Raw genomic sequence first — 17313 nt, forward strand, 5'->3', positions numbered from 1 at the left:
AAGTAAAATTGTATTTTTTCTTTGCAACAGATAAAGATTTATTATTATTATTATACTCGTATTCATGTGTCAGGATTGAAACAACATAGTTTCTCATACAATGGTATGGAATTCTGTCTGTTCGTCCTTGAGTCCAGTGGGAGGCTTCTTTGCACAGGATACCGGCTAGATTATGGGTACCACAATAAACATTACTGTGTTTCGGTCTGAAGGGTGCCGTAGCTAGTGAAATTACTGGGCAATTGAGAGTTAACATCTTATATCTCAAGGTTACGAGCGCAATTGTTGCTCAGAACTTTTGGGGTTTTCAAGAATCCTGAGCGGCACTGCATTATAATGAGTAAGGCGTATCAATTACCATCAGCTGAACATCCTGCTCGTCACGTCGCTTATATTTATATAAAAAAACTAAACTTAGGCCATGCTTCCAACTTAAAAGCCGTGGTTATAGTTGTGGGTGTCAATTGGTCCCTTATTATCATATAAAAAAAAGAAGTTATTTATTTCTCTCTACATCCAATTATAAAGATCACGGAAGCAAATTCGCTGGGAATAGCCAGTATTAAACCAATCTAGTATAGTTTGGTGTATTTCGCAATAAAATATGAGAAGCAATACTAACCACAAAGCCCACAAAATGGATATTTGATAAAGTAACCGTTAGATACCCTGCCGTTACTCAATACTTTATTATACGTACTTACTATTGAGTTGTATCCTTCTTATTATTAATGAAAGTGTTCGCTGTATTGCAAGATTTTGTTTTTATATTATTTTTGAACTGAAGATTTATTTAGGCGTAATTCACGGGATAAGTTGCGTCACCAACATGCTAATGTAAATGAGTTTGGTCTATTTTGTTTAGTATGAATCTCGCCCTTAGAGCGAGATAGCTAGTGACGCCATCTCACATCTTTCTCTTAGTAGTGATTTCATTATTATAACACTAGAAATAAGGGATTGCTTGTTACTAGTTCTAGTAGGCTTCATGACATACATAACAGCTTTAAGACACTGTCAGGCATTATCTATAAATAAATTTAAATGTTTTATTAAAATGGCTCTGTCGTAAATCCTACTATTCCACATCTAAATATTATCTAAGTGATCGGACAGCCTGGGACTAGATTATGATTATTTTATAGTAATAGCAATGACAGTACAATATTGTATATTTTATTAAAATTATATAGTATATTCTCTCTCATAGCGCCAATAGTTTTCGAAGCGGTAGACTATCTTGTATATTAGAAATGATGTCAAAAACAATTATTCTAAAGGAATCAATTTTGAGAAAATAAATGCCTTTTATGCCTTTTCAGACATCTGTCTGAAATGCAGCATAACCTCCCACTTCTTTACGACAATTTATGCTGTGTTCTACACCCTCGTCTCGCTGTGATTTGATTTTATATAACTAGCTGACCCAGCAAACGTTGTATTGCCATATAAAGTAATTAGAAAATATAAATATTTAAAATTTTTGGGATATAAAAAATAGATTACGACCGATTCTCAGACCTACCAAATATTAAATAGTACTCTAATCATTATTATATTCGATTGCCATCTAACAACCCTATTTCTGTGGATGGAACAGAATAATACAAAAATCGCGATACATAAATAGATGTTGATCGTAGGTGGGCGAAAATTGGTGAAAAAACACCGCGACACGAGAATTTTATATATTAGATATAATGGCATAATATCTTGAAAGTGGGCATGAAATTGTCCTGTATAATATGTGTAGTGCCAAACGACGTCATCTGGAAACAGCTGTTATATTTCGGAATGCTGGCAAAGAAGTGCTTAGAATCATTTCCAATCTGCATCGAAATCGCACATAGCACTATTTTGTGGCTTTTGAATGAGAATGATCTGTCACACGCTCGGATTGATTGTCCATTGGTCAGAGCAATATTTACCAGAGAATTTTATACAAATCTCCTGTTATAATTCACGTAAATAAAATAAGTTATGTCCGGTTAATCCCGGCCGGCGTACATCGGTTATTATTGTCGCTGGCTGCCGCCATTGTTATACAAGACACAATGTCCTTCTGTACATATAGACAAATCACGTCATATAAAAACAAAGCCGAAATATGGAACATGCCACAGATTACACCACAATATCGTACGCTTCGACTTCTATATCTAGACATTGCCGTATTTACTCCAGTTGTTTAAAATATTTTTGGTCAATAAGCAGCAATGTAAAATATTTATTTAGTTAAGGTTACGAATGTTGAGTTAAGAACCCGATTCGGACAGTGACAGTTGACGACGTATGAGAAAAGTGAACTTACATTGTCTTTCATCGTTCCGCTATCAGACTTCGAATGATATGTCTTTATATGTGTTTAGAAGGTCTTAGACTTGAGATAATAAATCTCTTTAATCTTGAGATGATAAAATATAAATCCATTTTCAAACAACCCGGTTGCATCATATCCGGTTCCGTCGATGTCCGTAACATTTCTGCTATCACAATATGATCCGGTTTTGCCGTTGCGTGTGACAGCTAATAGACATTACAATAAACTTTGCCGCTGGGTTTATTTCATGAAAATAAGGGTCGAGACGAGCAAGACACTCAGCTGATGGAAATTGATACGCCCTGCACACTGCAATGTTGTGCCACTCAGGATTCTTGAAAAACCCAAAAATTCTGAGCGCTACTACAATTACCCTTGTCACCTTTTTCACTAGCTACGGCGCCCTTCAGACCGAAACACAATAATGTTTACACATTACTGCTTCACGGTAGAAATAGGCGCCGTTGTGGTAAAAACTGGGTTGGATACTGAATACCGGTGACGTCTAAAATGGCACTTATTTTTGTTTTACACTAGAGGGGGCAAATGGGAAATAGGGTCACTTGATGTGAGACAACCGCGACCAAGCCGCGACCCCAGGGGTCATGGCAGTAAGCTCTTTGAATGAAGGTCCTAAGTCCTAAAACTGCAGCCAGTAATTTATTCTAAAAAGTGGCTGTGCGAGGCAACAAATTTCTCTCAATACGCGCGATATAAAATATTGTACGATTTTGAATATTATCCCGAAAAACATGAAATAATTTTCAATTTAAGTCACTAAAAACAATTTGAGAACATAATCTGACGGCGATAATTTACTGTTCGGTATTAATTACGCTTTTCGCAACCGAATTTTAAATGATTTACGATTTTCAAGTTTGAATATTAATGGGTAAATTAAAAATTCATTTATCTTGGCAGCCAATGCTATATTTTAGGGTATTTGTTATCTGTGCTTGTAAATGAGGTTATTCATTTCTATTTGGTCAAAAAATTATTAAGTATAATTTACGACAAATCGACTGGTTTCTTCGCCTATTGATGTACCGAAGAGCTGTTTGACCTAATTCCTGCCGCCGAATTTCACCTTCGTATGTTACGCCCCAAATAAGAATATCATCCCCACCATCTGGATGTGTGGTTTTCAAGGAACTTTCTTCCACGTATGACCAATCTGTGGAATGAGCTTCCTTGTACGGTGAGTAACATGTAGGGGACACAATAGATTCATTAATTAAATAACTAAACAGATAACTTTACCTCGTACAGCCTTTTTGTGGAATTACCATCCAAGACGACATATGGACCTAGCCTCTTGCTGCTATACAACCGATGAAAATAGGCCAGGTTTATTAGTTTAGTGCGCGTTACAAGCTACGTTGGTGATGGCGATTTTTATGTCACTTTGTGTGCATGAATTGCTCAAAAGAGAGGTTGACTATCATTTTAATTGTTTTTTCGTTTTCACAGCTGTCCTACTCTATCTAGACGTATAAATTTACCAGTGGGAGGCTCCTTTACACAGGAATCAGGATAGATTATGGGTACCACAACGGCGCCTATTTCTGCCGTGAAGCAGTAATGTGTCAACATTACTGTTTTCGGTCTGAAGGGCGTCGTAGCTAGTGAAATTACTGGGTAAATGAGACTTAACATCTTATGTCTCAAGGTGACGAGCGTAATTGTAGTGCCGCTCAGAATTTTTATGTTTTTCAAGAATCCTGAGCGGCACTGCATTGTAATGGGTAGGGCGTATCAATTACCATCAGCTGAACGTCCTACTCGTCACGTCCCTTATATTTATAAAAAAAATCTAAACTTAGACCATGGTTCCAACTTAAAAGCCGACAACGCATGTCTTAACTCTTGGTGTTGTGGGTGTCGATTGGTGGTTAGTTTTTCACTTTACATTACTCAATCAATTTCAAGTCACATTGAGATAATCTATATTTTATTATTTACTAGCTGACCCGACAGACGTTGTTCTGTATATAATAAATAAAATAATGTTTTTATATGAATTTGTCAATAATATATCATAACATCAAAAATTACTTCGTAAAATATGCACCCTGCTGTCGTAATGTCAAAGTCAAAGTCAAAGTCAAAATATCTTTATTCATTGAGATCATATTTGATCATTTTGAATCGTCAATTTAAGGTTTCTTATAATAATAAGAGCTACATAATGTAGTTTGTAAAAATAATACATATACTTATACTCTAGAAAATTATAATATATATTTTGTTTTATTAAGACAGAGTTAGAGCATGTTCATTCCCAAGCATTTTTATCATCTAAGTAATCCGATATTTTATAGTAAGCTTTTTTATAAAGTTTCCCTTTAATTGAATTTTTAAATTTGTTTATTGTCAGATTAAGCATATCACTTGGGAGTTTGTTATAGCAGCGTATACATTGCCCTTTAAATGATTTATCAACTTTATGGAGCCTGGTAGTGGTAACAGCAAGCTTATCTTTATTCCTAGTATTAAACTTATGACAATCGCTATTTTTCTTAAACAAGTTAATATTCCTGTGCACATACATCAGATTTTCATAAATATATTGACAAGTGACGGTCATTATACTTATCTCTTTAAATTTTTCACGGAGTGATTCTTTGGGACCCATATTGTAAATTGCACGTACAGCCCTCTTCTGCAGCACAAAGATGATGTTAATATCTGCAGCACTTCCCCACAGCAGTATACCATAAGACATAATGCTGTGAAAGTAGCTGAAATAGACTAGTCTAGCTGTGGCTACATCTGTATAGAGACGGATCTTTTTAACTGCGTATGCTGCAGAACTGAGCTTCTTCGACAATGTATTAATATGAGGGCCCCACTGAAGCTTATTATCGAGGGTTATACCTAGAAATACAGTGCTGTCCACGAGAGCTATTTCTTCGTTTTTAATAATAATATTAGCTTTTACTTGTTTCACATTTGGTAGTATAAATCTAATACACTTTGTTTTATTCTCATTAAGTAGAAGATTATTAATATAAAACCACTTTACTACCTTCAAGATTGTATTGTTTACATCGTCGAAAACGTTTTGTTGTCGCTTAAGTTTAAATAAAAGTGACGTGTCATCTGCAATTAACACAACCTCATGATCGTCCCTCACAAAATGCGGTAGATCATTTATGTATACTAAGAATAAAAATGGTCCAAGTATTGAGCCTTGTGGCACACCTAAATTAGCTGCTGATCCTGGGGAACGCTTTCCATTCACGTCGACTTTTTGGACTCTATCACTCAAATAGGAAGAGAGAAAATCTAAAGCAACATCCCTAATACCATAGTGGTGTAGTTTCCTGATCAATGTGTCATGGTGTACACAGTCAAATGCCCTGGACAAATCACAGAAAACGCCCAGAGCATCGTAAGATTCTTCCCAAGCATCAAAAATGTGTGATATCAACTCGACACTAGCGTCAATGGTTGAACTACCCCTAGTAAAACCAAACTGTTTACAATGCAATAAATTATGCGAATTAAAGTGCCTTAACAATTGATTTAAAATTATTTTTTCAAAAATTTTACTAAATGTTGGTAAGACAGAGATAGGTCTAAAATTACCAGGGTCAGAACAACTACCTGATTTGAAAAGTGGAGTTATTTTACTGTGTTTCATTAAATCAGGGAACACACCACAGTCGATACATTCATTGAAAATTAATGCAAGTTCGGGTGCAATCATATCAATTATTAGTTTTACAACGGTAATAGAAATGCCCCAGAGGTCAGAGAGAAAAATAGAATTATACAAAAAAAAAATTAAGAAGAAAATCACTTAATCATAACAGCTCTGAACTGCAGTCGTCAATGTAATAGTCTGTTGTTAGACCAATAATATATAAGTATAATATTTGTGTATCTCCTAGAAAATAAGTTTCTAAAAACAGCCAATAAGAAAATATACACTTGAGTTTTAATTAATAACAAAATAAAATGAACAATAAAATAAAGTTTCTAATATTTTTCTCTTTGGATTTGAACCAGGGTCGCCGCAGAGTTCATCCAATATTTTACCGCACGGCTAAACTCTAATTATAATTCTTGTTGAAATATGTCAAGGTATGGCTGTATTAGTTCTTACTTAAGATTAAACGTGAGTGATTGTTTAGTTGTCCAATTTAAAATTACCTTCACAAATTAATTGCATAAATTTTTCATCACAAAATTTTAACACACATTTTAGTTGGATATTAAAGCCAATGAGCAATGGTTACGCATTATGGTCACATGAGTTAATAAAATAATATAGTGATTAGTTGTTTGTGAATGGTGATGATTCGTGCACTTAATACACACACACACGAATTTGTTCACTTGTTGTTTCTATTCACCTCACTCTTCAGCGGAATCTTCTCCACTTCTATTTCTACAAATGATCACTACTGTGCTTCAATTTTTTAATTTAAAGTTCAGACTTAGAAACAATAAAAGAAAACATCTATTCCAAGGAGCTTTGGTCAGTACCAAGTTTTGTAAATTATTTTTCACTTTTGCTTTCTTGTTTGTTAATTATTTTTCACTTTGCACTATCCTGTATAATGAAACTGTTTCACAGCAGAACTGTCAAACCGTGCGTCAATAAATTGTCTCATAGAAATTATGTATGGACACATCACAGGAAAAACAAATTTGTTGTTTTTATTTAAATTAGCAGCATTTTCCTATTTATTCACTTTTTAAACCTTCTCTGGACTTCCACAATTAATTTTAGACCAAAATTAGCCAAATCGGTCCAGCCTTTTTCGAATTTTAGCGAGACTAACGAACAGCATTTCATTTTTATATATAGATTAAAGTACACGACGTCAACACAATTGTAATAGAGGAAGCGGTTATATATAATATAGTAAACTATTTGTAAATATTTATAATACTTATAAAATTATTTTTAATATTTGTTATATATATATAAAGTCCTCGAATGGCGATCACGTGTGTTGGAAGACCCCCCACAAGAAGGACCGACGATCTGGTCAAGATCTCCAGAATACGTTGGATGAGGGCATCGCAAGACTGAAATCTTTGGGGGAGGCATTTGTCCAGCAGTGGACGTTTTCCAGCTGAACTGATGATGATAATGATAGCTATTGTAAAAATACTCTATTTGATTGAATAGAGTGGCCGTTAAGTGCTTTTTTATGTTCTTTTCACGATCTCCACTTTTTCTGAATATATTGTAGATTCAGTAATTTAAAAGAAATATTTATAATGACGATTCAAAAGCGCTTATTTTAAGCCTAATTAAATTAAAAATTTATTTGACTTTGACTTTGAAAATATGTGCTTAATCAAATTTGTTTTGTCCACAGCGGCCCCGAGCTCGGTAGAGATAGTGAATCACCCGCACAATTCCAAGTTGGAGGTGAAGGAAGGTGATGACGTGGTGATGGAGTGCCAGGTGAACAACGCCAAGCCCGCGGCCAGGATCGTGTGGTATCGCGGCAATCAGGAGCTGAAAGGAGATCGAGGTATTATATTGCTTGCTCTTTATGTTTGCCTGGTACCTAAAACATAAGTCGTAGTCTGTTTCAGTCAACATTAGTTTCTCGTAAATAACAAACTTGGGAACTAAACATTCTGTAGTTCTGGTACATAAGGATATCAGACAAGATAAACTTCATCCGTTTATACTTTTTTTTTGGCCATACCCAAAGGATGAAAACGGAACCTTATTACTAAGACTTCTCTCTCCGTCTTTCACCAAGTTGTGTCTAATGAACCGTGATAGACATTTGAAATTGACACAGATGATGTATTTTATTGCCGCTATAATAAGAAAATACAAAAAACAATAAAATAAATATTTAAGGGGGCTCCCATACAACAAACGTGATTTTTATAGATGTTTTTATAGATAATGGTACGGAACCCTTTGTGCGCGATTCCAACTAGCACTTCGCCGAATTTTCAGAGTCGGCTTTTCGTTTCATTTACTCACAAATCTCAATCACGATACTAAAAAGTTTTCTCTAAAATAATGCATATAATATCTATTGTTTTGGAATAGTGTTTCTGAAGTCGGTTGCTTTTTTTGGTAAAAAAATTTTCTTAGATAGTTTCGTTAGGCTGGCTAAACTAGAACTGCCACGCTTAGTACGGATTATATACCCCCGGGTCTGTTCTATTTTCAAAACGATTCTCTTCCATCTTTAAATTTAAATTGCACTAGAAGTTTGACAACTCACGTCATGTACGTTGAAGCGTTGCAACGCGACATTATATTGTACAGTACACTTATGTAGTAAATAGACAGTAGTATAAACAAAGACGGAAAAAATTATATAAATGATAAAGTATGTATTTCAATTTGTACGTGGAGAGTTGTCGATATCAGCACTAATTGCTTGTTTCATTAATTAAGACTTCAATTTGTAAACTATCGTTGGCGGATTTAAATAACTCCCGTGGCGGGGTTGTTGACTTATTAATTGGGGGTTGAGGTTTGATTCCGACAATATTAATGCGACATCTTTGTACGTAATACGTTTCAGTCATGCTTTTATATTGTATGCCCTTGTAATTTAACCATTTTTGTCTATTTATAATGGTACTAGCTGACCCGACAGACGTTGTTCTGTAAGTAACAAATAGAATACAGGTTTTTATGAATTCGTCAATAATTTTTCATAACATCTAGAATTAATTCAAAAAATATACTCCCTGTTGTTATAATTAAATTGTTTCACAGCGGAACTGTCAAACCGTGAATCAATAAATTCTCTCATAGAAAATATGTACATACTAAACAAATATTGGAAATAAAAATAATTATGGGTCCCAAATCGAAATAAAAACTATCCTATCTCTCAAGTTGGCCTAAATTATTGCACTCCACGAAGACATAACTTTTAAAATCCGTTCATTAGTTAACGGGTTCACTGGAAACAAACATCAGGACACTGGGTTTATGTTTATAAAAGTATATCCCATCTGCTTCTACTCTTGCATACTTCTAGCTGCCACAGATCATATTTTACCTGGTTTAGTTCATCTTGACCCCCCTCCTGTCTTTAACATAGCCAGGGTCTTAAAATAGCCGCCAGGTTCTTTGAATTGTCGGACGACTCACTTTGAGCCTCTGAGGCATGTGACATTAACCGCAACCATCCTCAAGAAACGCAATAATTTTGCTGGTTTTTATAATTTTATCCATCATTTTTGAAACCGCTAAATAACGGTAATAATAACCAGTTCTTAAAATGTCTAGAAAATATAGTCAAGCAAAAATAAACTTTTAAAAGTTTATTTGTTTACTCACAGTTCATCGGTGTTAGTATCGGCTTTTTTCGGACCATTCGGAGGTACATCATCAGGGTGAGCGACTAAAAGTTATTTAGAATCGATAATAACTCTCGGGAATTCGCGCTACAAATCAGCCTAGCGAATCTCTCTAAGAAAAAACTGGAAAGCCGTCATCTGTCATTGATAGATTGACAGATGACGGCTATAATCTTGTAAAATACGGAGATAGCCGAAATCCACTACATTTTAAGCAACTGTTCGCTTTCAAACTTAGCCAGATTATACTACGTCGCCATATTGTAATTATTATTTCAAACTTATGCCAAATCTCACTGCACGTTTTACACTAAACTAAATTTCAATTATTACTTAGGCAGTCCCTCTTTTAACGTAGTATTTACGTCCTCTTTGCCGCAAATGAAGTAAAAGAAATTATCAAATTCCTCTTACTGTTTTGAGCAGTGTCTATAGTGACACTTTGGTTTCAATCAAAAATTCCAAGTGGCACTGCATTATGATGTTGTCTGACAGATATGTCCAGGGTTAACTTAAAAAATCAAGTAAACGTTATGCTCATCTTTTGAGACCATAAAATCGTTTAGTTTGGATTTCTACGTGGCCCTACCACCTAGAAATCGAAAGCTCTTCAACCTAACGAAGCAAAAATCATTAAAATGATTTATTCCTCGTGCTATTGTCCATATCAATCTATTGTATATACAAAATCTTGCAAAGATGACTTTGACATTTCATTATTATATAATGAATACGGCTGTATAGGTTTGAACCCTTTGCCTGTCCTCATAATTGACGAAGAAAACAAAAAAAGAAAATGAATGACGCAAACGTCAGAAAATTTTAGAAACCAACTTCAACCTGTCACTTTTGTGTTACAGTGATACGCGTGCATCTTAAAATTTCACTCTCATAATTGTTTCATAACGCGCCTGAAGAAGTATAACTTCAAAAATCTGTTATTATTATGAACAGACGCATCAATTTTATTTATATGTGTAGATTATCAGTAGATACTCCTCTTCGCATAAACAATTTTCCAATACAGAGAACGTTCACATGAAAATATGAGTTCGGTACAGTCACTGACACGTATAAATATGTTTTATGGCTACATCGATTCATACGGCGGGCTTCGCAGAACACGCCCCAGTTGAAAACTTCCAACGCTCATACACTCGTAAAGCCAATAATCATTATTTGATAAGGCTCGGGATCCCGAATATTTCCGAAGGTCCTGTCAATGTCATTCAATGTTATTAAAGAGCCGCGGGACACAGATATTGATTACTGGATGTGGCCAGTTTTATTACTATTATACTCTGTTTATTTGTCTTTCGATATTGGATGAGTGTTATCATATCTGATCGTTTAATTTATGAAAAGTCAATAATCCGCCAGCCAGCCAGAGATCTAACTATAATGAAGGAAATAAATACATCCTTTGCACTTAATTAAAACACCATTAGATAGTGTCGCTTATACAATTGATACAACTAATGCTGATTAATTTTTTTAAATAGCACTGATATAAAACAAAAAGTATACATTTAGACACTTCTAGGACAATTAAGAATTATAATGTTATTAAGGAATAAATTATATATAATAAATTATAGAATAAATTATAATACATATAGAATAAATTATAATACTATTAAGGAATAAAGAATTAAAACATTTTTGTACTTATTCTCTATATATTATTAGTACATTTTTGGAACAAAAAATATGTTATTAATTCTATCTTTATTGAAGTTACAAAATCTATAATTTTTTACAAAAATAATATTTACTCCTCTCCTTTTCTAAAAGCACTAGCGAAGTGTAGTTAACTCACTAATAAAATAGAATTCCTTAATGACATTAAATGTGGTGCTTAGGGTTCCATATAAAAACTCCACTGTACTTCCGTCCATCTGTCTGCCGGTGGACTATGTTTAATAAACAACAATAGTTAGAAAGCTGAAATTATTTCACAATATGTATTAGCATTGCTGCTAAAATAACGAATCCTAAAATTTATATGGAGAATTCCAAATACGCTGCCATGTTGAAAAGAAACAATAAAACGCTTTTTACAAGTTACCTTCATGTGTGAGTCTGGTTTTCTTGGTGATCTCTCTTTTGGCTGGTTTATTTTAGGTTTTGATAACACTTGCAGTATTTGGTACAGTGCTGGCCCAGCATAATAGTTCATAGGTGATCAATGTGAGAAAAAGTTACTTTAAGTTATAGTTAATAGTTATATCTAACCAGGTATCCACGATAACGATACCTAATTCATTACTGATCTATTTAAAGGCACTTTAAACAATCTGCTCTATTTGAAAAAAAAAAAAACATTAAATTTTTATATTGTTTATTTGGGTGTTATTTGAAAGCCAAAATTAATTTGGTACATCCAGTATCTCTATATCCAGTGAGTGATGCAACTAACTAAACTCGACTTGCCAGCTATGAAAATCGGCAAAGCGTATCCTGACGAAAAGATTTATTAGACTTAACCCTTTTATGTTACGTCATTTTTATCGTGAAATGTTATTATTTCCGCTCTCTTCTTTCGGATTGGATTTCGCTGATATTGGATAATGCTTTCAATGTGTTTCTACAAGTTTGGTCGGAAAAAGCTTGTTACAGAGAAATAAAAGATTTCCTGCTATTTATTAGAAAGAGATTTTGGCAAATCCATTGGCCTTAGTGTCTGCATGACGAGTTGTGGGTCACTTTGTAGAGTTTTAAGCCTAAAGTTTAGCAAAGATGTGATTCTTTATAATAAATTGAAACTTTTCTTTAACAAAAATAACAAAACATGTTGTAAAACTATACAGTTTTTTTTGAATGAATGAATGAGTGAAAACTTTATTAGCAACAAAAACACAAACCACACAGAATAATAAAAGTAAAAAAAAACAAATATAAGTATGTATAATATTATAGTTTAGTTTAAATTATTATTATATTAGTTATTATCTTAATTTAAAAGTACTGTAGAGCAGTTATTGTTATTAAAGGTTTAAAAATGTTTAACTGTTTCTATATCTTTTTTGTTTTCTCATTTAATACTATTGGAAACCGTTGAGCTCAATCTATAATACGTTTTGGCCTCAATTTGTGTCATTTTAAATCGTGGCTCGAACAGAGAACTTTCTATATAGCTGTTTGGGTGCCTTCTGTTTTAAGGAAGTTTGATTATAGTACCGCCGACGTACTTCAATACGTTAACATCGACTGACACATTTTGTGATAGTTTCTCATCTTTTTTTTATGATAATAAGGGACGAGACGAGCAGGACGTTCAGCTGATGGTAATTGATACGTCTACCTATTAAAATGAAGTGCTGCTCAGGATTCTTGAAAAACTCAAAAATTCTGAGCGGCACTACAACTGCGCTCGTCACCTTGAGACATTATCACCTACATTTATTAAATCATAAAAATAATAATTAATTTTCGTACTCGTTTGTTCCATACGGCGGCGTTGAAAATTTTCCTTCATTGATATACAATACAGAACTAGAGTCTCGATCGTCTATTAAAAGATAGTCAAAAAATATCCGAAACGCGTTGAATATACGCATATATATTAACTTTTACAGATAACATTCATTCAAATTAACACCTTATTTCGTGCTAGTAATGTTCAAAGTCTTGATCTCGAGAGTATGATTATGGTACAAAAGAGACGGACGCAAACAAAACACAAGACAAGAACGTTTTGTTTCAGCTATTGAAAGTAATTATTTAGCAAAAGTCAACCTGAAATATGACAGTCCATACTTTTTAAGTTTGGATATGCTCTTATTTATTCAGTTTTTCACTGAACACTGTCATTGCGTGGCGTTGTATTCAAAGCGCGGTCGAAACACAACTGAATAAAAACCCTGCCTTACGAATAATTTGTGAGCCTGATTGTGTGTCTAGTTGTTTATTGTACGTCAATGTTTGTCCTCTACAATTATACCAAGATTGCCAGTCTCTCATTCCTGTAGTTTATGACATCGATATTATAAGTCTTCAGAATAACCACAGGTAGTTGTTTCAGTATTCTTAAAATTTACTTGTAACTCTTAACAGTAGCGATATGTTTAAAAAAAACACTTTTAAAGGATTAAAACGCGTGTAATTGTAACGGTTTTACATTAGATGTTTGCGTAAAAGTTACATTTTTATTTTAGTTAACCCGACGTTTCAAGACCTTTCCAGATCTCGTTTTCAGGGGGACTGCAGATGAAGTGAATCAAAGATAGTATTTGTCATAGTTGTCATTATGAAGTTTAGTGCCATTTATTTCATCGGAGGTAGTATTTGCTGTACACAGATGGCAAAATTTACTGACAGTGTCCTCTTCTTTTTTGGTATGTGTAGTTATGTGGCGATATGATCTGAGCTGTAACGCAATACAAAACGGTTTTTGGCATATCATACCCGGATCATATTTCAAGACACATACAATGTCGTAATTGCGTGTAATCAGCGGTCCTATCACCAAAAGCCAATATAGTTTATGGCGAAAATAACGTAACAGTAAATTTGAAGAACAGCAAACAAAACAATCCTTGTAACTTTATTTACAATTATCTTCTGTATCTATTATTAAATTAAATTAAAACTATCGTTACGGGAGAGTGTACCAAGAATACTGGCAGCATTTCCGCGTTGGATAGCTAGGCTGATCCGTTGATCGAAAAAGCTGCTAGGACTTGGGTTTCCAGTAGCCTATTGAGACGTGTAGATAGTACTTTGTACATTCTCAGTAAAGGTGTTTATATTTTATTCAATATAAATACTTACGTATGATGATAATTCTGGGTCTTTTACGCCTCCTTATGTGTTTCTAGGTGAAAAAAATACAGCTACACATGAGATATTTTCACTTTTTAACCGACTTCAAAAAAGGAGGAGGTTCTCAATTCGTCGGTATGTTCTTTTTTTATGTTTGTTACCTCAAAACTTTCGACTTGATAATTTTTTAATTGAAAGCTGGTGCTTCCCGTGTGGTCCCACTATAATTTGGTTCAGATCTGATAATGGCATCCATGAGAAAACCATAAAAGTCTAAAATTTGCTATACATATGTATAGCAAAGTGGATGATAAATCTACGAATAACTCAATATCGCGGCAACCGATTTCAATGATTCTTTTTTTATTGGAAAGAATATACTTCAAAGATAGTTTGGTGAGAGTGTGGTTAGGGTCTGATTACGGAATCCATGACAAAGTAACGGAACTCTTCAATTCTTAGGAGCAAATTAACGATACTCGGCCGAATCTTTTTTGTGCTATCCGGATATTTTAGTCATCTACCATAACATAGTTATGATCAAGTAATTGTCATAGTCGAATATGATGATCAATGGGACTCCTTAACGACTTACAGAAAGGGTGTGATCTGTGGCAGAATCTCTGTCTGTAATCAATTTGCAAGGCACTTACGTTCATTGCTGCATTGAAAAATTTAGTATATCTACACATATTAAGACAAATTGTTAGTTAGTGTACTTCAAATTCACTAAAATCATAAAATAAAATAAAATACCATATAAACAACCGACTTCAAAAACACAATTCCAAAACAATAGATTTAATGTGCACTAAAAATTATAATCGGTGTCATCCAAGATAGGTTTGTTACTGCATATATAGTTATAGGTGAGATGTGCTTGAGTCGTGAAGAGGCGAGAAGCGAGAGCTGGTTGCGGCGGAAAGACACCGATTCCAAAAATAACAATAATCGTAACTATTTTTTTTACTTTTTCTGCACATTATATCTATTGTTTTGGAATAGTGTATTTGAAGTCGGTTGATTTTTTGTTACAAATTTTTTTCAATACATTTTTAACAAATTCAATAAAATTAATGAATATTTTACTTAATTTCCACACCAAATAGGTATAGTGCGACGTTGCCAACTTAAAACTATCCTTCTTACTCATGCAAAGATTTCCAGAAATAGACAAAGATGACAAAACACATAGTATAAGAGTGGCAACAACTCAAAACAAGCTATAGCTCCGTCCGACGTGGGGTCTCTCTGCGTATTCTACTTCATGTAGCACGGAAGTGATCAGAGGAGTTGATCAGCTTAATACCGGTAATAGGCAGTTTTTTACTATTGCTATGGTTTTTAAGACGTTATACCAATAAATAAACACCACAAACAAACGATATGTGCAATGTCGTCCAACTAAATTGAAACGTCTGAAAGCTTAAGAATGCGAAATACAATTATATTCTTTGTTATTTTCATAAAACTACGAAGACCGAACATAAAGCTAGCTCTACTTCTATCAGGTTCACTGGTTTCCACGATTACTAAGAATTTCACAATAAACTCAATCTCGTATTATACAATCAGCATTTGACAATCTCTAAATCGAAGTAAAGACATCCTCAGATGAATACAGCGTTATTATTTTATATTCCAGCAAAATATCTGAACAATATCATGTTGAAGAGTATCGGGGAATGTAATATTATATAATTTAATACTCCTGAACAGAATCCATGCGAGATATTTATGATTGGTTCCGTATCATTTTACATTTCGAATTGATTGTTTTTTCGAACTGTTTCAGGTGTATTTTACCATTTGGTTCTAATTTAATATCACCTAGTTACCAGTATTTACCCGCGGTTTAATCCACGACTGAGGAATTTTCGATGCTTCCACAGGGCAAAAAAAAAATAGGGATATCCCAGGCCAAAGGGTGGTGTAAGAGGCGACTAAGGACGTTTCCAGTGGGAAACCCCTTTGCACAGGATGCCGGCTGGATGGGTATGGGTTTTTTAATGAAAATAAGGGACGAGACGGACGGGCGAGCAGGACTTTCAGCTCAGACGGTAATTGATACGCCCTACCTATAACAATGCAGTGCCGCTCAGGATTCTTGAAAAACCCAAAAATTCTGAGCGGCACTACAATTGCGCTCGTCACCTTGAGACATAAGATGTTAAGTCTCATTTGCCCAGTAATTTCACTAGCTACGGCGCCCTTCAGACCGAAACACAGTAATGTTTAGACATTACTGTGTTTCGGTCTGAAGGGCGTTGTTGGCATTACTGCTTCACGGCAGAAATAGGCATCGTTGTGGTACCCATAATCTAGCCGGCATCCTGTGCAAAGGAGCCTCTCACTGGTAAGTACTGAATATCACATCGGCGCCTTTTTTTGCCGTGAGGCAGTAATATGTGAGCATTATTGTGTTGCGGTCTGAAGGGCGCCGTCGCTAGTGAAATTACTGGGCAAATTAGACTTTACATGTTATGTCCTAAGGTGAAGAAGCGCAATAGTTTAAAGTAAAACAAGTAACATTCAATACAAACGCAAAATCGTAAAACGGACCACATTTTAAAGCTCTCGCACATTAGTTTATGGAACCCTAAATCCACAAGAGCCCTCGTACAAACAACCACGCGAACACAAGAACACTCCGAATCATTTCAACTCTAATAATGATGAAAACCCCGGAAAATTCCGTGTTTTATTATCCTCTGTGGCAATAAAATGCTATTGGTTATTTCTGACCTACATATAGCGTATATATATTATGTATATGTCATTTAAAAATACTTTTATGTTTCTATGATTTCATTTTCGCTTAGTACCTTTTTTTTCACCTTGGCCCATGGGTTCCAGAGACTTTAGTTTCGCAACCATCTGTGCTATAACACTGCTGTGGAATAACCTTCCTTGAGTGGTGT

At 34.5% G+C, this 17313-nt stretch overlaps 1 protein-coding gene across 1 annotated transcript in view; it reads left to right on the forward strand.

The window, feature by feature from the left end:
• Nucleotides 1–17313, forward strand: part of LOC126976150 (nephrin) — a 289278-nt gene that overhangs the window by 141977 nt on the left and 129988 nt on the right. Inside the window, exon 5 of the mRNA XM_050824354.1 lies at nucleotides 7660–7818. Within this exon, the coding sequence (XP_050680311.1) occupies nucleotides 7660–7818 (159 nt within the window). The remainder of the gene's footprint in view (nucleotides 1–7659; nucleotides 7819–17313) is intronic.

Source organism: Leptidea sinapis, chromosome 39, assembly GCF_905404315.1.
Source record: "Leptidea sinapis chromosome 39, ilLepSina1.1, whole genome shotgun sequence".
NCBI classification, from domain to species: domain Eukaryota; kingdom Metazoa; phylum Arthropoda; class Insecta; order Lepidoptera; family Pieridae; genus Leptidea; species Leptidea sinapis.